The 20,310-nt window shown below is 44.8% G+C and overlaps 1 protein-coding gene across 1 annotated transcript in view; it reads right to left on the bottom strand.

The window, feature by feature from the left end:
* Positions 1 to 9,347: 9,347 nt before the first annotated feature.
* The window catches only part of ERICH2 (glutamate rich 2), a 42,720-nt gene continuing 31,757 nt past the window's right edge, over positions 9,348 to 20,310 (bottom strand). Inside the window, exons 12-13 of the mRNA XM_029910517.1 lie at positions 14,418 to 14,489; positions 9,348 to 9,738 (exon numbers count right to left, since the gene is read on the bottom strand). Of these exons, the coding sequence (XP_029766377.1) occupies positions 9,596 to 9,738; positions 14,418 to 14,489 (215 nt within the window). The 3' untranslated portion in view covers positions 9,348 to 9,595. The remainder of the gene's footprint in view (positions 9,739 to 14,417; positions 14,490 to 20,310) is intronic.

The following is a 20,310-nucleotide window of genomic DNA, read 5'->3' as shown; positions in this document are numbered from 1 at the left end:
CTGTGGTGACCTCAGGAGGAGCACACTTCTTCCTCATTTTCCTGGTCTTTTAAGGTTGAGATTAAAGTTGGTAACATCTCACAGGGCATTCCCCCAGAGAACCTCTGAGCAAATCCGGGGATTACAGGTTTCGCACCCCAGCTGCATTGTCCAATCCTGGTCAAGTGTGGTCAGTCTGACCCTTGGTCTATACGTCAGGCCCTCCTTTCCAGGGGACTGTTTCTTTGTAATGTCCACATATTCACATGTTTATCTCATGCAAGCAATAGGTGAACAACAGGAGTGGATGCTGTTAACCAAAATTGTTTCAACTCCCCTTATTTGGGGGAACAGTTAGGGCTCATAAATGGCTTCTTAGCCATTGGGAGCTGGCAAGTTTCCTGGTCTTAAACTTACGATCCATTGTCATTTGAAATAGAAAAGTTGTCATTGTTTCTTATTCATTAACACATCTGATGCTTACACTTTTTCAAGACCTGAGAGACCTCATGTGAGAGAGCACATTAAGAAATTACAGAACTGTTAGTGCAGTTGGGAAACTGGAGAACTGTCTGCAAGGTTATTTCACTCTATCAAAGCCCAAAGCCAATCTGCTTCAAGAATACTTGCTGAATCCCATTAACACAAACCTATTAAAATATGTGTACCTTACAGTGCTTAGTGTGGAAGACAATGCCACAGCTTTATAATGCAGATTTAGGGCATCGTTACTTCTCTCAGGCCAAGAGTCAGAGGTGATTCTAGCTGAATGCCCAAGTGAGCAAGTCTGACCCTAAGCATTACAGGCATAACTGAGACACATTCAGATCTATTTGTGCAATTCACTCTTGGGCCCTACTTTGGTCTTTCGAAATAGCTGAACAAACCCTCACTCACCCAAAACTACTGCATTCTGTTTATGTGAAGTTTTATGATACACTGACATCTAAGCTACGAAAGCATGTTAGATGCATTAGAATAAGAAACACCCAGGAAAGAAAACAATATCTTGATCGAAACTGGGACATTTAAGGACAAAGGTGGAAATGGTAGAAGGAATCACTTTATTCTCATTGAACACTTGTAAAGGAGATTAAATCCAGCCCAGTCATCTCCAACACTTGGCACGCTGACACCATAAGAAAGAATGTCTTCATATTTTAGAGAACCCCCCCTGCAAAATTTGATTTAATCTCCATGTAACATGAGGGGCTTGGAGGGCCAAATGGCCTAGTGGTTGGTGTACCTGGCTTCCCGCCCCTGCTTCTGTACTTCAGAGTTCAATAAAAATGTACAATTAATTGACTTTGCCCTTGCCCTCCAGAAGAGAGCAGCTACAGGCCATATTTTAGGACTTCTCATGCTGCATCTGGCTCTTCTGCCCTATCTCTGTTGCCCTACCTCAGGATTAAGAAATGAGCAGATTTCCTCTTCTTGAAATATTCTTTGCTATACCATCAGGCCATACAAGCATGTTTTTAAGGGGAAACAATATCAAAACTCAGATCAACAAACATTTGATCAAAACCTTAAGCACCTATTTCATCCTTGCTGGGGTGTGTACAGAGGCATCCTTTCTCTTCCTTTTTATGGTTATTAAGTAATATATGCAACTGAATGATGAGAGGTGGTGAACTGGGCAGTTGTAGTGCAAACTTCCTCACATTACCCCATCAATATGCTCCAAGCCTAAATTAGGGGAAAACTTCTAGAGAAGAGAGGGTAGTTCAGACTTAATGCCCATTCAGTCTTTTACCTCCTTTTGAGTGGTCCAAAACGGGTGTGAAGTAGGGACACATGAGTTTTTGTGATATGGACAACCTTATCCTGTCCACAAGGAATAACTGACACCACTACTTAATTTCACAAAGGCCAAGAAAGAATGTGATAATTTGCAATCACTATTGCCCTGGGCTGGATCTAAGCCATTTTCTACAAGGCTTTGATAAAATAAAATTAACATGAAATTTTGTAGCTAGTTCTATCACCGCCTTAGGTAAAGATGACTAGTCATGGTAGACAATCCAAGAGATCTTTGTAATATTAATTGCTCACCACTTTGAAATTTGGTTCTTCTCTGAAACGTAACTGTAAAAATGGTATTGTGGGGTTCCACATAAAGGCCTGGTCTACACTACGAGTTTAGGTCGAATTTAGCAGCGTTAAATCGAATTAAGCCTGGACACATCCACACGACGAAGCCCTTTTTTTCCAACTTAAAAGGCCCTTTAAACCGATTTCTTTACTCCACCTCCGACGAGGGGATTAGTGCTGAAATCGGCCTTTCCGGGTCGGATTTGGGGTAGTGTGGACGGAATTCGACGGTATTGGCCTCCGGGAGCTATCCCAGAATGCTTCATTGTGACCGCTCTGGACTGCACTCTCAACTCAGATGCACTGACCAGGTAGACAGGAAAAACCCCACGAACTTTTGAATTTCATTTCCTGTTTGCCCAGCGTGGAGAGCACAAGTGACCACGCAGAGCTCATCAGTACAGGTAACCATGATGGAGTCCCAGGATCGCAAAAGAGCTCCAGCATGGACCGAACGGGATCTGCTTGCCATATGGGGAGACTAATCAGTGCTAGCTGAACTCCGTAGCAGTAAACGAAATGCCAGAACATTAGAAAAAGCCTCAAAGGGCATGAAGGACAGAGGCCATAACAGGGACGCACAGCAGTGCCGTGTGAAAATTAAGGCGCTAAGGCAAGCCTACCACAAAGCCAGAGAGGCAAATGGAAGGTCCGGGGCAGAGCCGCAGACATGCCACTTCTACGCGGAGCTGCATGCCATGCTAGGGGGTGCAGCCACCACTACCCCAACCCTGTGCTTTGACTCCATCAATGGAGAATCACGCAACACGGAAGCGTGTTTGGGGGATGAGGAAGATAATGATGATGAAGACAATGAAGACAGCGCATAGCAAGGAAGCGGAGAAACCGGTTTCCCCAACAGCCAGGATATGTTTATCACCCTGGACCTGGAACCAGTAACCCCCGAACTCACCCAAGGCGTGCTCCCAGACCCTGAGGGCACACAAGGGACCTCTGGTGAGTGTACCTTTGTAAATATTACACATGGTTTAAAAGCAAGCGTGTTTAATGATTAATTTGCCCTGGCAATCGCGGCCAGTACAGCTACTGGAAAAGTCTGTTAACGTGTATGGGGATGGAGCAGAAATCCTCCAGAGACATCTCCAGAAAGCTCTCCTTCATGTACTCCCAAAGCTTTTGCAAAAGGTTTCTGGGGAGGGCTACCTTATCCCGTCCGCCATGGTAGGACACTTGACCATGCCAGGCCAGTAGCACGTAGTCTGGAATCATTGCATAACAAAGCATGGCAGCGTATGGTCCCGGTGTTTGCTGGCATGCAGACAACATCCATTCCTTATCTCTCTTTGTTATCCTCAGGAGAGTGATATCATTCATGGTCACCTGGTTGAAATGGGGCGATTTTATTAAGGGGACATTCAGAGGTGCCCGTTCCTGCTCAGCTGAACAGAAATATTCCCCGCTGTTAGTCATGCGGTGGGGGGAGGGGTGAAGTGATCATTCCAGAGAATTGGGTGTGGGAGGGAAGGGGGGTTAGTTGGATTTGTGCAGCCCCTTCTTTTACATTGAAAACCCATTTTAAATGGCCAACCCAACGGGTGCTTGGTATGGGAAATGAGGGCGCTGCTGTTTGAAACCATTCCCACATGTTATGAAGGTTAAAAAAGCCAAAAGACTGTGGCTTACCATGGCTGCCTGCAAGCCGAATCCTGTTGCTTGGCACTGCGTGAGTGATCTCTCACACCAAACCGGCAGGCCCTCAATATAAGAGGAAAAATGCGACCTTGTAACGAAAGCACGTGCTGTGTAATGTGAACAGCAAAATTTAACGTGAAAGAGTGTACCCATTGTTCTCTAAAATGTGTCTTTTTAACCACCTCTCCCTTTTCCTCCACCAGCTGCAAATGTTTCTCCTTCACAGAGGCTAGTGAAGATTAGAAGGAGAAAACGGCGGACTCAGGATGATATGTTCTCGGAGCTCCAGATGTCCTCCCACGCTGACAGAGCACAGCAGAATGCGTGGAGGCAGACAATGTCGGAGTGCAGAAAAGCACAATATGAACGAGAGGAGAGGTGGCGGGCTGAAGAGGGTAGGTGGCGTCAGATTGCTGACAGAAGGCAAGAGTCGATGCTCCGGCTGCTGGAGCATCAAACTGATATGCTCCAGCGTATGGTTGAGCTGCAGGAAAGACAGCAGGAGCAGAGACTACCACTACAGCCCCTGTGTAACCAACAGCCCTCCTCCCCAAGTTCCGCAGCCTCCTCACCCAGACGCCCAAGAATGCGGTGGGGGGGCCTCCGGCCACCCAGCCACTCCAACCCAGAGGATTGCCCAAGCATCAGAAGGCTGGCCTTCAATAAGTGTTAAAGTTTTAAAGTGCAGTGTGTCCTTGTCCTTCCCTCCTCACCCACCCCTCCCGGGCTACCTTGGCAGTTATCCTATTTGTGTGATGAATTAATAAAGAATCTATGAATGTGAAGTAACAATGACTTTATTGCCTCTGCAAGCGGTGTTCGAAGAGGGGAGGGGAGGGTGGTTAGCTTACAGGGAAGTAGAGTGAATTGGGGGGGGGAGGGGTTCATCAAGGAGAAACAAACAGAAGTTTCACACCATAGCCTGGCCAGTCACAAAACTGGTTTTCAAAGCTTCTCTGATGCACACCGCGCCCTGCTGTACTCTTCTAACCGCCCTGGTGTCTGGCTGCGCGTAATCAGCGGCCAGGCAATTTGCCTCAACCTCCCACCCCGCCATAAATGTCTCCCCCTTACTCTCACAGATATTGTGGAGCGCACAGCAAGCAGCAATAACAATGGGGATATTGGTTTTGCTGAGGTCTATCCGAGTCAGTAAACTGTGCCAGCGCTCTTTTAAACGTCCAAATGCACATTCTACCACCATTCTGCACTTGCTCAGCCTATAGTTGAACAGGTCCTGACTACTGTCCAGGCTGCCTGTGTACGGCTTCATGAGCCATGGCATTAAGGGGTAGGCTGGGTCCCCAAGGATAACTATAGGCTTTTCAACATCCCCAACGGTTATTTTCTGGTCCGGGAAGAAAGTCCCTTCCTCCAGCTTTTGAAACAGACCAGAGTTCCTGAAGACACGAGCATCATGTACCTTTCCCGGCCATCCCACGTTGACGTTAGTGAAACGTCCCTTGTGATCCACCAGGGCGTGCAGTAGCATTGAAAAGTACCCCTTGTGGTTTATGTACTCGGTGGCTTGGTGCTCCAGTGACAAGATAGGGATATGGGTTCCGTCTATCGCCCCACCACAGTTAGGGAATCCCATTGCAGCAAAGCCATCCACTATGACCTGCACGTTTCCCAGAGTCCCTACCCTTGATACCAGCAGGTCTTTGATTGCGTTGGCTACTTGGATCACAGCAGCCCCCAAAGTAGATTTGCCCACTCCAAATTGATTCCCGACTGACCGGTAGCTGTCTGGCATTGCAAGCTTCCACAGGGCTATCGCCACTCGCTTCTCAACTGTGAGGGCTGCTCTCATCCTGGTCTTCTGGCGCTTCAGGGCAGGGGAAAGCAAGTCACAAAGTTCCATGAAAGTGCCCTTACGCATGCGAAAGTTTCGCAGCCACTGGGAATCGTCCCACACCTGCAACACGATGCGGTCCCACCAGTCTGTTTGTTTGTTTCCCGGGCCCAGAATCGGCGTTCCACGGCATGAACCTGCCCCATTAACACCATGATTTGCACATTGCTGGGGCCCGTACTTTTTGAGAGGTCTATGTCCATGTCAATTTCTTCATCAATCTCATCACCGCGCTGCAATCGCCTCCTCGCCTGGTTTTGCTTTGGCATGTTCTGGCTCTGCATATACTCCAGAACAATGCGCGTGGTGTTCATAGTGATTATAATTGCCACGGTTATCTGAGCGGGCTCCATGATCCCAGTGCTATGGCGTCTGGCCTGAAAAAAGGCGCGAAACTATTGTCTGACGGAGGGAGGGAGGGGCGAGTGACGACATGGCTTACAGGGAATTAAAATCAACAAAGGTGGCTGTGCATCAGGGAGAAACACAAACAACTGTCACACAGAATGGCCCCCCCAAAGATTGAACTCAAAACCCTGGGTTTAGCAGGCCATTGATTTCACGGAGGAAGGGGGAAGCAAATGAATACAGAACAAATCTGGTCCATCTATCTTTTACATCTTAGGCTGGCAGCAGACGGTGCAGCATGACTGATAGCCATCGGCATCTTCTGGGTGCTTGGCAGAAGATGCTGCATTACGACTGCTAGCCATCATCGTCAAGACGGTGCAATAGGACTGCCGGCAGGACTGAGTCTCCAGGAGACAAAAATGTCTGCCCAGGCGCCTCTGACCGAACTCACTGAGGAGTACGACGACGATGGATACCAATCGTAATACACCATCTACTGCCAAAAGGCAAGGAGCTGCTGCTGTATAGCAATGCAGTCCCACGTCTGCCAGCACCCAGATAGCCGATGACGGCTACCAGTCATACTGCACCGTCTACTGCCAAAAGGCAATTAGCTGCTGCTGCGTAGCAATGCAGTACCATGTCTGCTGGCACCCAGATGACATATGGTGAAGGTGAGCTGAGCTGAGCGGGCTCCATGCTTGCCGTGGTATGTTGTCTGCACAGGTAACCCAGGAAAAAAGGCTCGAAACGATTGTCTGCCGTTGCTCTCACAGAGGGGGATTGGGGGGCTGACGACATGTACCCAGAATCCCCCGCGACACTGTTTTTGCCTCATCAGGCATTGGGATCTCAACCCAGAATTCCAATGGGCGGCGGAGACTGTGGGAACTGTGGGATAGCTACCCACAGTGCAACACTCCGGAAGTCGACGCTAGCTTCAGTACTGTGGACGCGGTCCGCTGACTTAATGCACTTAGAGCATTTTATGTGGGGACACACACAACCGACTGTATAAAAACAATTTCTAAAAAACCAGCTTCTATAAATTCGACCTAATTTCGTAGTGTAGACATACCCTTATTGTCTCTCAATAAATTCCTTATCACAAGTGTGCTCAATGCAGTCTAAATACCAAAAGTTTCCAAATAAAAATCTGTTCTGTCAGCCCTGCAAACTCAACCTGGATTCTGAGAAACAAGCAGAATTCTCTTCTTCTGTATCAGCACCAATAAAAAGAAATAAAATAAAATTCTGCAGGACAAAACTTTGCTCTCAATCAGTAGAGCTTAGTAAACAATTATGTTGATATACAAAGAATAGAATTCCACTCCCTTTCTCTTTGCCGCATTAGTTCTGCAGAACTAACAGGAATACATAGTTATTTCAGCCACTGAAGTTGATGGATCTAATTCTCAACACATAGCAAGCAGATCTCCTGGGTAAGAAAGTGCCATTCTTAAAGTCATTTTTCAGAGTAAAACCCCACTTACAGGCTACACCCTATGCTTTGCTGAATAGCTGATATGTGCTTGGCATAAGTCCAGGTATGGGGACAAACATGTCTTTAAGCATCCCTAGTGACTTCCCAGGCCTGGGACCAGTGGGCACCAGTTCTGTCCAGAGTCTGAAGGCTGCTATCTTAGGCCAGCTACAAACAGACTCCAGGAGGTGTAGGGACACCCTGGCAATGCTCCCTCTCCCCTTGGTACTACCTGCACCAAAAGCCACGATGGGAGTGCTGTAGGAGCTGCTAAGCTATCCCTATGCCATGGGAAGATTTTCCTATGCAGAGAAAATCCTCCCAGGTTCATTTAAATTTGGGTTACAGCTCCTTTGTGCTTCCAAATCAATACAAAACAACAAAGGGGCCTACAAATATCTACAAATATTTGACAAGTATCTTCTATATTTTATTTGCCAAAACATATTTTCATATTGAAAGCTTAAGAAAAATAAACTTACAAAAGAAATGAAACAGCTCATAAATAAGACAACACCAACAGTAACAGATATTATGCATGCATACTTATCTACACGCACAGGTAAAATATCTTACCCAACTGATTTCTCTCACTTATCAGATTTTACTTATAAGAGGTGATGCTCCCATAATGATTTGAACATGTGTACCAAAATAAACAAGCAAAACATTTATTCTGTTATATTTAATAACTTCATTAATCAACACATTTGTTACACTGAAGAAAAAGCAAATAACAATTAGGCGCTACAACAAGAACCATGGTGCCATATAGTTACTGACATTAACAAGGGGTCCTGAAATGTTAGGAGCGAAAAAGCAACACTATACTTAAGTGTACTGGTGCAAGAAACACAAGACAGTTACATGTTTACTGTGACATGTCTTCTGCACACCAGAATGCTGTATTAAAAATATGAATGTTTTTCATGGTTAGACTACAGAAAACATAATAGTGTTCAGTCCGAGTCCTGAATGCATTTTTTCACACCATGCTGTCTACTGCTTTTTCTGCTGCATTCCATGCCACCTGACTGTGTTTGTTATCCTCACTTTGCACACCCGCTGAATGCCAAATTGGTACAATTTACTCTACTTTATTACTTACATACATTTTCTGATTAACTTTATACCTGACAAATCTTAAACAGTAATGTAAGTTTTGTCTCCAAATCTGGCCAAGAAACTTCCACTGAAGTTGCACCCCCTTATGTCAGGGCTACTGTAATTAAGTTAAATTGTGGGGGAGTGGAAGGGGAGTGAGGTGGGAGAAGACAGGTTGCATGAACAGAATTTTAGCAGGTATTTCCAAAGATATGGTTTAATGACAACATTTTGTAACACAAAATATTTGTTTGATTTCTTCCAAGAAGCTGTATATTTATCTTTAAATTTTAAAGAGGCTTTTTACCCTAATTCAGAGTCTTACCAGCATTGTGTGAAATCATTTGCTCTGCACAATCATTTAGGAAGATTTTATTGCCCTGCTGAACTGCTGTCAATGAATTTTGAAAGCACAAAATTCCTCAATAAAAATTCATGTCTTTGCTCAACTGATGACAAGCACCCTAGTTTTTCATCTACCTGATTGCTCCAACAGGAACATTTTTTAGGAGTTACATCTAAGGAGATCAATTCTGTCTATATCATCAAATATGTTATGGAACAAGGCTAGGCTGGTGAAGTGGCTCTCAACCTTTCCAGACTACTGTACCCCTTTTAGGAGTCGGATTTGTCTTGCTTACCCCCAAGTTTCACCTCACTTAAAAAACTATTTGCTTACATAATCACATAAAAATACAAAAGTGTCACAGCACACTATTACTGCAAAATTGCTTGCTCTCTCATTTTGTGTTTATGAAATTTTACTTTGTACTGACTTTGCTAGTGCTTTTTATGTAGCCTGTTGTAAAACTAGGTAAGTATCTAGATGAGTTGATGTACCCCCTGGAAGACCTCTGTGTACTCCCGGGGGTACATGTACCCTTGGTTGAGAACCACTGGTATGGTGGGCTGTGTGTGAGTGGGGAGGCAATCTATATGCAAAAGAATGTAGCAGTTTAAGAGGGAGAAAAGTTATAATGATTAAACAGTGCATTTTAATATGGTGTTTAAAAAGTGACTGTACAGAAGAATCAAAATAATCAACCTATAGGGAGTATAGCAGAATTACCAAACTGCTATACGTTTTCATCAGAATCATCAGAACTTTCTTCTCCTTCATCATCACCGCTATCTGAACTGCTAGTATCCTCTTCACTGTCTTCACTGCTTCCTTCATCCGTTTCTTCACCCTCTTCATCACCAAAATTCTGTGTACTTTCTAAGACATACATGTACAAGATATACATTTTAGGTAAGTCTTAAGTTTTGATTAGTAAAAAACTGACTATTTCAGGCATGTGATAAATACATAATATTTGATATTATATTCCAAATAAACTCAAAATTACATATTCAAAATAAATAGGTTGTACATGGTGTTTTGGGGTATTTTTCTGAAGAAAATAATTGTATTCTAAATCGTCATTGCATTTTGCTTTGTACAGTGAGGGATTAATACAATTGTTTTGCTTGCTAGTGCTGTCTAATTTTCAAAGAAATATCTAAACAAACATTTTCCCCTTTCTATTACAGGAAGAAAATTATGCAGTGGTTGTGTGTGTTTTTCCTGAGAATTTAGTAAACAGTCCATATATTCACAAATATTCCAAATCTGTATCTTGTTTAAGATGTGCAGGTTTTGGAAACTTTCAGCAACTGTCTTATAGTGATAGGAGGACTATTTTTGTCAGTTACACCAATTTTTTGTCTATATAGTCAACACCCATTTTACAGACTTTTCCAAAATATTTATTTTATAAAATATGCACAGCTTTTCAACAACATGAAGGTGAACGGGACTTCTCATGTGAGTAAAACTACTCATATTTGTTTTTACAGGATTGATAGCCAGTTTGGAAGAGCAAGAGCATGTTAAATCATAAAAATGATACTGCTGAAATTGATCTCGTCTGCAAGGAAAACAAAAGTCTCCAACCTGTACTACTATGGGAACATGGAACTTGACTGAAATTTCCCATTTCAAAACCAAATTTAAAAGTAAAGAAAAAAATGAATACATGCTATTAATATTTTAGGTTCTTAGCCACAGAACAGTATTTTTAAAATAGGAATACTCTCATAATACAATAACATACTTAAATTAAACACTGACTTAAGGCAATTATCCATTTTGAGATAATAAGCTACAGGTCTAACGTTGTGAAGCTGGCCCAGATCTCTGTGCTGTGATCACTTTGCTCTCAATATAGAAAACAGGAGAGATTGCAGAAGACTGGAAAAGGGCAAATATAGTGCCAATCTGTAAAAAGGGAAATAAGAACAACCCAGGGAGTTACAGACCAGACAGCTTAACTTCTGTACCCGGAATGATAATGGAGCAAATAATTAAGCAATCAATTTGCAAACATTTAGAAGATAATAAGGTGATAAGTAAGTCAGCATGGATTTGTCAAGATCAAATCGTGTCAAACCAACCTGATAGCTTTTTTTGACAGGGTAACAAGCCTTGTGGATTGAGGGAAAATGGTAGATGTGGTGTATCTTGACTTTACTAAAGCTTTTGACACTGTCTCGCTTGACTGTCTCATAAACAAACTAGGGAAATGCAACCTAGATGGAGCTACTATAAGGTGGGTGCAAAACTGGTTAGAAAACCATTCCCAGAGAGTAATCATCAGTGGTTCACAGTCATGTTGGAAGGGCATAAGGAATGGGGTCTCGCAGGGATCAGTTCTGGGTCTGATTCTGTTCAATATCTTCATCAGTGATTTAGATAATGGCATAGAGAGGACACTTATAAAGTTTGTGGCTGATACAAAGCTGGGAGGGGTTGCAAGTGCTTTGGAGGATAGGATTAAAATTCAAAATGATCTGGACAAACTGGAGAAATGGTCTGAAGTAAATAGGATGAAATTCAATAAGGACAAATGCAAAGTACTTCACTTAGGAAGGAACAATCAGTTGCACACATACAAAATGGGAAATGACTGCCTAGGAAGGAGTACTGCGGAAAGGGATCTGGGGGTCATAGGGGACCACAAGCTAAATACGAGTCAACAGGGTAATGCTGTTGCAAAAAAAGCAAACATCATTCTGGGATGTATTAGCAGGTGTGTTGTAAGCAAGACACGCAAAGTAATTCTTCTGCTCTACTCCGCACTGATTAGACCTCAACTGGAGTACTGTGTCGAGTTCTGGGTGCCACATTTCAGGAAAGATGTGGAAAATTGGAGAAAGTCCAGAGAAGAGCAACAAAAATGATTAAAGGTCTAGAAAACATGACCTATGAAGGAAGATTGAAAAAATTGGGTTTGTTTAGTCTGGAAAAGAGACGACAGAGGGTATATAACAGTTTTCAAGTATGTAAAAGGTTGTTACAAGGAGGAAGGAGAAAAATTGTTTTTCTTAACCTCTGAGGCTAGGACAAGAAGCAATGGGCTTAAATTGCAGCAAGGGAGGTTTAGGAAACTTCCTAACTGTCAGGGTGGTTAAGCACTGGAATAAATTGCCTAGGGAAGTTGTGGAATCTTCATCATTGGAGATTTTTAAAAGCAGGTTAGACAAACACCTGTCAGGAATGGTCTAGGTAATACTTAGTCCTGCCATATGTGCAGGGGACTGGACTAGATGACCTCTCAAGGTCCCTTCCAGTCCTATGATTCTATAGTATTGGCACAAAGTAGCTGGCCACCACAGGATCACTCCAATGTAGGGGGATCCTGAGAGGAGTAGAGCCAGTATAGCAACTCCTATGCCACTCTCTTTCCCTGCAGCCCGCACAGCAGTTATAGGAGGGAAAAAGAGTGTTTGTGCCAGCCCCCAATATTAGTCTGAGTGGCCTGAAGGCAACTGTAACTCACACCAGATGCCATTGGTCCCAAGAGGCTAATACAACTGTGACATGCCCCGAGGTGCAATCCAGACAGTGGAACCCCTAGGGCCCCTTAACTCTCCTGCCCAGGCTGTCTCCTACACTGCTATGCTAGTGAACAGCAAACCCCTCCAGCTCTGTTCACTCAGCCATCAGCATGCAGAGGCACACCCTGCTAAGTTGCACGAAGGCTCTCACAAGCCACTCATGAACTGTATATAGGGAGACATAAGCAAATTCCCCCAGCCTGGCACCCCAGAAATGTGCATCTTACACTGCTCAAGACCTTCTTGATCAAAGTTTGCTGCTCCTTCAAAGGGTAGTGGACATGTCCCAGCCTCTAATCTGAGCAGATCCCCCAAGCACTTTAGACAAATTCACTGGTTTAGATTAAACATCAAAATAAGTTTATTAACTAGACAAAGATAGATTTTATGTGATTAAGCGGAATTTGCACAGAAGATTAGAATTGGTTACAAAATGAAATAGCAAAACCACAATCTAAATCTTAAACTTTACCAGGCTAATAAATCTAAAATCAAGATGATTTCTCTCATCCAAAACTTCATGCTAACTGGAACACGTTCCAGTTAGGTCCAGCTCCTTCCAAAATGTAAATGGAGATCTCTTTGTTTTCCTTGTATAGCAATGGGGGTAAGAGGCAGGCCCTGTGGTGACATCACTGTCCCTGATTTATACTTTTCTCCAGATACTGGAAAAATCCATCCTGTGTCATGGGACTAGGCAGCACTCATGGTGTACATGAGCTGCTGACCATCCTTCATTATGAATTGCTTGCACCTTTTGTCTATGTGAAGATTGCATTGTGGAAGCAGAGAAAGACAGCATCTAAGGCCTGTTTTCCATTTCTTTGTCCTCTCTGAGTTTTCCAGACTCAACATGTTTCAGTAACAAACATATAGCAAAATGTAATAACTTCATATACATTGATGACACATACATTTCAACAGGATAATGAGGTTCATCAAATCAAGACTTTTCAAATGATACCTCACAAGGCATACGTTGTACAAAACATATCACAATCATATAACGGTGGTGAATATGTGGGTATATGGGGAACAGTAGGTCACAACAACAGCCTGAGATCATCTGGGTTTTAAAGGACACCCCAGACAACCTTAGGCTGTTGTATTAGCGCCTGGGGAGCACTAGCATCTGGTCTGAGTTAGAGTTGCCTTCAGGCCACTCAAACTAAAGTTGGGGGGCTGGCACAGCTGAACTAGCACTGGGGTAGGACAATGACAGGTTAAAGCCATCTCTGCAACTCCTTTCCTCCAAGTTCTTCTGTATTCTCCTATGCCTCGGCAGAGGATTTTGTACAATGGGGTTACCATTTTTCAGTCTAGTATGCATTTTCTGAGCAAATGTGATTCCCAGACATGACTCTCTGTTTAAGTCAACTCAAATGTCTACAGTAAGGATATCTTAATATACTGAAAGACAGGATCAGTGCTTGAAATTGAACATTGAGATTAGGAAATGTTTGCTTAATGTGATTTTATAGCCTAATGCAGGGGTTCTCAACCTTTTTATTTCTGAGCCCCCCCCCCCGCAACATGCTATAAAAACTCCACAGTTCACCTGTGCCATAACAACTGTTTTTCTGCATATAAAAGCCAGGGGACATGTTAGTGGGTAGTAAGCAGGGCAATTGCCCAGGGCCCCATGCCACAAAGCTAAGTTGTTTAGGCTTTGGCTTCAGTCCTGGATGGTGGTGCTCGGGGCCCTGGGTTTCAGCCCCATGCAATGGGGCTTCAGCTTTCTGCCCTGGGCCCTATTGAGTCTAACACCAGCCATGCTTGGCAGACTCCCTGAAACCTGCTTGCAGCCTCCCCAGAGGGCCCTGGACCCGTTTGAGAACCACTGGCCTAATGTATCACACTTAAGACACATTAAACACAAAAGTGATAAAAATATTTCTCACCCTATAGTTTTTAAAAATAAAATAGGATCCATGTAGTTACAGCAATCCCAAATATTGTTCACTTGTGAAAAGCATGAATGCTTCTACAACATATAATGGTTACTGCTGTCAAACTCACCCATCAGCAACTTTTCTTCAAGAAGTGGAAGAAACTGCTTGGCCTCAGTATTTTCTGGTTCATAGATTAGAACTGAAATTTGACAACAGGATATGTTAATAATTCTATATGGTGACAATAGCAACTCACAGTCAGACTGCGGAACAATTTCAAGGCATATTGTTAAAGTGCATGCTGTCAGATAGTGGCATAATTTTGTTTTCAGAGACTTAAAATGCAAATAATGATTTCTCGGTTATTTGTATTTATATTTCCTCATGAAATACTATATTAAGCTAGAGTTAACGTTGAGTACATATCAGTAAATATGTAACTTACAAAAAATTTATTAATGACACAAGAAATAGGCATAACAAACCCAAGAAATTCAGATATAAAGTTAAACATAAAATAAACCCAAACATGTTCAGGCATGAAGCTGCTGAGTTAATGTTGTTTGGATGCTTTTACTGAGCCCTGTAGCGATGCCACGAGGAAAAAAATATTTATAAAACCTAATCTATTGAAAAATTAGTAAAATCTAATCTGGAACCACATACACAGTTACTGTATGGAAACCTACAGGAAACATTTATTCACTGATCCCTGTTACAACAGCACTTTGCCATACTATACCACATTCAGTCATATCAGTACTATTAGCCCCTTACTTTTCTGGGCACTAAATTCATTCACAATTTAAAAATAAATAGGTAAACACATGAAATGATTATTAAGCTGCCTTTTGTAGACAAAATAGTGGAAGTGTGCACACTTCAATGCTCCTTCTGCCGACAAAACTCTCTTGCTTTGCGAACAAAATAAAACCACCTCGATGCGAGAGAGCTTTTTGGGGCAAAGTTATATCATCAGTGTAGACACCGCGGTTGGTTATGTCACTATAATTGGCCTTCATGAGGTATCCCACAATGCCCATCCTGATGGCTCTGGTCAGCAGTTCAAACTCCGCTGCCTTGCACCCAGATACACAGGCATCCGCCCCTATAGGCTCAGGAATTTTTGAAATTCCACTTCCTGTTTGCTCGGCGTGGACAGCTGACCATGGCAGCGCCACACAGCAAACGCTCTCCTGCTTGGACCACATCTGAATTGTTGGATTTGCTGGCAGTGTGGGGAGAAGAGGCTGTGCAGTCCAAGCTCCACTCCAGCCATAGGAACTTCGATACCTATGGGCAGATTTCTTGTGGCTTGTTGGAGAAGGGCTACAAACAGGACATGCAGAATTGCTGAGCGAAGATAAAGGAGATGAGGCAGGCATCCAGAAAGCAAGAGAGGCAAATCGTTGCTCTGGTGCTGCGCCACAGTCCTGCTGTTTCTATAAGGAAATGGATGCCATTCTCGGCGCTGACGCCACCTCCACTGCCAACAGCCCCATGGATACTTCAGTGAGGCTGGAGGCAGCGGACAGGGGATTCGACCCTGTGGACAAGGTTATGGACAAGAAAGTCAAGATTGAGGACGACATGGAGCACACGCCAGGGTCGTCCAGTGGTGTGGCGAGTCAGGACCTCTTTTCCACTCCTGAGGGGTCTAGCCAGTCCCAGCAGCCAGTCTCTGGCGCGCATGCATGCAGTAGAGGATAGCCTTGGTAAGTGATCTTTTTGAGTTGATGCTGCTCAGTTATATGAGGTAGAGCTGTCCTTTGCTCTGAATATTCTAAAAGTGGGTGAAGGGATAGAAATGTACAAGACTAGCTGTGTTTGCGTGTGCTCCACATAGCCTTGTGCAGCTAAGTAGTGCAGTGGAACAGTGTGTTAATGCACACCGAGATTACATGGCAATCCTCCTGCGAGATCTCTAGGGGCTTGGCTACACTTGCAAGTTACAGCGCAATAAAGGAGCCCCGGGCGCACTAGCTCACTCCCCATCCACACTGGCAAGGCACGTAGAGTGCTCTGACTCCGCGGCTACAGCGCTGCTGGTACTCCACCTTGGCGAGAGGAGTAACGTTGGCTGCGCCTTGGCTACAACGCACGGGCGTCAGTGTGAACGAGGTGTTGGGTTACTGCGCTCTGATCGGCCTCCGGAAACGTCCCATAATCCCCTTAAGTCAAGTGGCCACTCTGTCATTGTTTTGAACTCCTGTAGGAAGGCGGAAATGCCCTTTCAAAGCTCCATTTCTGACAGCCGGCATGCAAGCCATTAGTGTGGAATGCTGTGAGAGAGAGAGAGGTGTGGGGGGGAATGGGGGGCTGCTGCTGTCTGAACTTACAAGATAGCATGCTGACATGCTCTCAGCCCCCCAAAACCTCACTCTCTCCCCCCACATACACACAACACACTCCCTGTCACACTCCACCCCACCCCCCCATTTGAAAAGCACGTTGCAATCACTTGCATGCTGGGATAGCTGCCCATAATGCACCTCTCCCAATGCCGCTGCAAGTGCTGCAAATGTGGCCACGCCAGTGCGCAAGCAGCTGTCAATGTGGACAGACTGCAGCGCTTTCCCTACTGCGCTCTCCGAAGGCGGGTTTAACTCACAGTGCTCTACATCTGCAAGTGTAGCCATGCCCTAGGAAACTTTCCTGGAGGTACCCGGCAATCCTCTGCTGAAAGTTCCTTGGCAGAGCTGCTTTGTTCCTTCCCACATTGTAGGAAACTTTCCTGCACCAATCGGCAATTCCTTGAGCAGGGACCAAAGCGGCACATGGGCGAGCAGCATAGGAACCGGGTCTGAACCTGCAAGCATGCAGGAGATGCACCTTTGCATACCCTCAGGAGTGAGATATCGGCATCAATTATCCCTGTTTGTGGAAAATGGGGGCAGAATTTGCAATATTGTCCATACTCTCCTGCACTTATTCCCTTAAAAAAAACCTAGACCCTTTGCCTCATCTTCAACATCCAACACCGCCCTCCCTCCCTGGGCCAAACTCACCATGTTTAGAGTGTTCACCGAGATGCGTGCTTGCCAAGGGACAGCGAGAAAGTGATTCATATGTGAAAAGAGGTATATTTTACTATAATGATTCAGTGTTGTGCATGAACTAACAATCATGCTTCTGTGTATTGTTTCTTGTGCTTTTGCAGATGGGGCCTTCCAGGGAACCCCCTACACACTGGCAGAGCACCTCTGCCGGAAAAGGAAGCGACCACAGTGCACCAAGGAGGACATGTTCCAGGAGGTGCTTCAATCCTCGGATTTCAAAAAAAAAAGAGAACGCAGGGAGTGGAGAGAGACCCTGAAGGAAAAATTTAAAATAGAAAGGCAGGATAGAAAGGAGAGCAAGGAGCGAATTGTAAAGGACCAGGAGCAGATGACAAAAATGATGGAGGAGCAAACAGAGATGTTGAAGTCCCTAATCATGCTCCAGGCAGAACAGATGCATGCTTGCCCCCCTACCCGCAGCCAATACAGAACTGTTTTCCACGCCCCCCCCCCAAAACTCCTCCCACACATTTCTTGCAACTTCCCAGAATGTCTCGGTACCTCATTCACTCCACCCCTTCAGACAGCTTCCAAAATGATAGTTGGAGTTACACACAGATATGAAAGCATACACTGCTCTGCACTCTTATCTCCCTTCCCACCAATCCTTTTGTGTGTGTTGTTAATTGTTATTTAATAAAAGCAAACTGTCCCACATGTGGTTGCGGCTGGTAGAAATACACAGTGGCAATTTGATCATTTGCTCACTACAAATCCTGGTCAGGAATTATCACAACTTTAATGCAAGGCGGCAAGATAATGCAGCATGAGCACTGTATAGAAAGACACATTACTGATGCTCATTGTCAAAATGTTGCCTCAAAGCCTCCCTGATTCGAAGAGGGGAACGGGGCTAGAATAGCCCTTGTATCTGGCTGCTCAAATTCTGCAGCCAGCTGATTGGCCTCTGCGCTCCACGCTGGGAGGAAACTTTTTACCCTTAGATTCACATATATTATGGAGTGTGCAGCAGGCTGCTATGACCATGGGAACATTTTCCTCATTTAGGTCTAACCTGCCATAAAGGCAGTGCCAGTGCGCTTTTAATCTGCCAAAGGCACATTCTATGGTCACTCTGGACATAGGCGCTGACTTCCTCTTTGCCCAGTGGGTGCTCGACCCCCCCGCGCTCTGGCCCCACCCCTGCACCACCCTCCCCCAAAGTCCTCACCTCTTCTCCGCCTCCTCCCCTGAGCGTGCCACGTCCCCGCTCCTCCTCCTCCCTCCCGGAAAGTCCAAAGCGCTGCCAAACAGCTGTTAAGTGGTGGGGCGGTGAGAAGCACTGGGCGGAAGGGGGAGGAGTGGGGACACGGCGCACTCGGGGGAGGAGGAGGTGGGGGGAGCTTAGCTGCCGGTGGGTGCAGAGCACCCGTTAATTTTTCCCCATGGGTGCTCCAGCCCCGGAGCACCCACGGAGTCAGCGCCTATGACTCTGCACCTGTTCAGCCTATTGTTGAAGCACTCCTTGTTACTGTCCAGGTGTCCTGTGTAAAGTTTCATGAGCTACGGGAGTAAGGAGTACACTGGGTCTCCCAGGATCACTATGGGCATCTCAACATCCCCCACTTGAAACTTCTGGTCTGGAAAGAAAGTCCCTGCTTGCAGCTTTCTGTATAGACCAGTGTTCCTGAAGATGCATGTATTATACATCTTCCTGGACCACCCCGTGTTGACGTCAGTGAAACCCACTGTGCTCAGGGTGATCCACAAGCGCCTGCAGTACCATAGAGAAGCACCCCTTTCTACTGATGTACTCCATTGCAAGATGGTCCAGGCCAAAACTGGAATATGCGTGCCATCTATTGCCCCTCCACAGTTAGAGAATACCATTGCCACAAAGCTATCCAATATTTCATGCACTTTTCCAAGAGTCACAGTCCTTCATAGGAGGATGCAATTAATGACCCTGTAAACTTGCATTAATGCTGCCCCAACGGTGGACTTCCCCACTCCAAACTGATTCGCGACCAAGCGGTAGCAGTCCAGAGTCACCAGCTTCCACACAGCAATTGCCACTTGTTTCTATACCGAGAGGGCAGTTCTCATTTTGGTGTGCTGAGACGAGCTCTGCACAGTTCCAGGAAAGTGGCTTTCCGCATCCAAAAGTTGGCAGTCAATGCTTGTCATCCCAGACCTGCATAATTATGCAATCCCATCACTCAATGCTTGTTTCCCGAGCCCAAAAGTGACAGTTCACCGTGTTCAGCTACTCCATGAATGTCCAAAGTAATCTTGTGTTGTTTCTTTCCAGGACACATAGCAGGTCAGGCAACTCTGATTCCTGTTCAAATTGGAAGCTCATGACCATCCCGAGGTGTTCATAACAGTGACCACAATAGTAAAGAGCAGTGTGGGATACATGCTTTCAACCAGAAATGGCGGGCGCACAGTAAATGGGCTGTTGAAAAATGCAGCAAAATGCAGTTGGAAGCCCATGGAATGCTGGGACGGAAAGAACTGCATCATGGGATGTTGAACCCACACCCATGATGCATTGCGATCCAATCTGCCTTCCCACAACTTCTAGCTGCAGAAGGTGGCGAGTAGCTCAGTGAGGTAGCTAATCACAGTGCACTGTTCTCACTCTCGATGCTAGAGCACCAAGTGTGGATGCGCTCCGCCAATAGAAGGAGCGTTGTGTGAACATGCACAAGTGATGTAATTATACCAGTTTCTGTCGGCATAACTTGCATCTACAAAACTATGTAGTGTAGACAAGGCCTGAATCTTTAACAAAGACATCCTTTCTCCAAAATGTGCATTAGATATTTAAGTTAAATGGCTGTTAACCAAAAAACCCAACCCCTCTCTCAATTACTTGACTATTAAGCAACTGTCAACTGTGGTGTCATAACTTCACTATTTGTTAATTTATTACTGGTCTTGTCTATACTCATCAGAATTCTCTCCTGCATGGAGAAGAAGAATTATTTTCCATGGAGGAAGCTGGCACATGTTACT

Source organism: Terrapene carolina, unplaced genomic scaffold (genome assembly GCF_002925995.2).
Source record: "Terrapene carolina triunguis isolate 2854851 unplaced genomic scaffold, T_m_triunguis-2.0 Scaffold62, whole genome shotgun sequence".
Taxonomy (NCBI): domain Eukaryota; kingdom Metazoa; phylum Chordata; order Testudines; family Emydidae; genus Terrapene; species Terrapene triunguis.
This window is presented reverse-complemented; position numbering and strand designations above follow the sequence as displayed.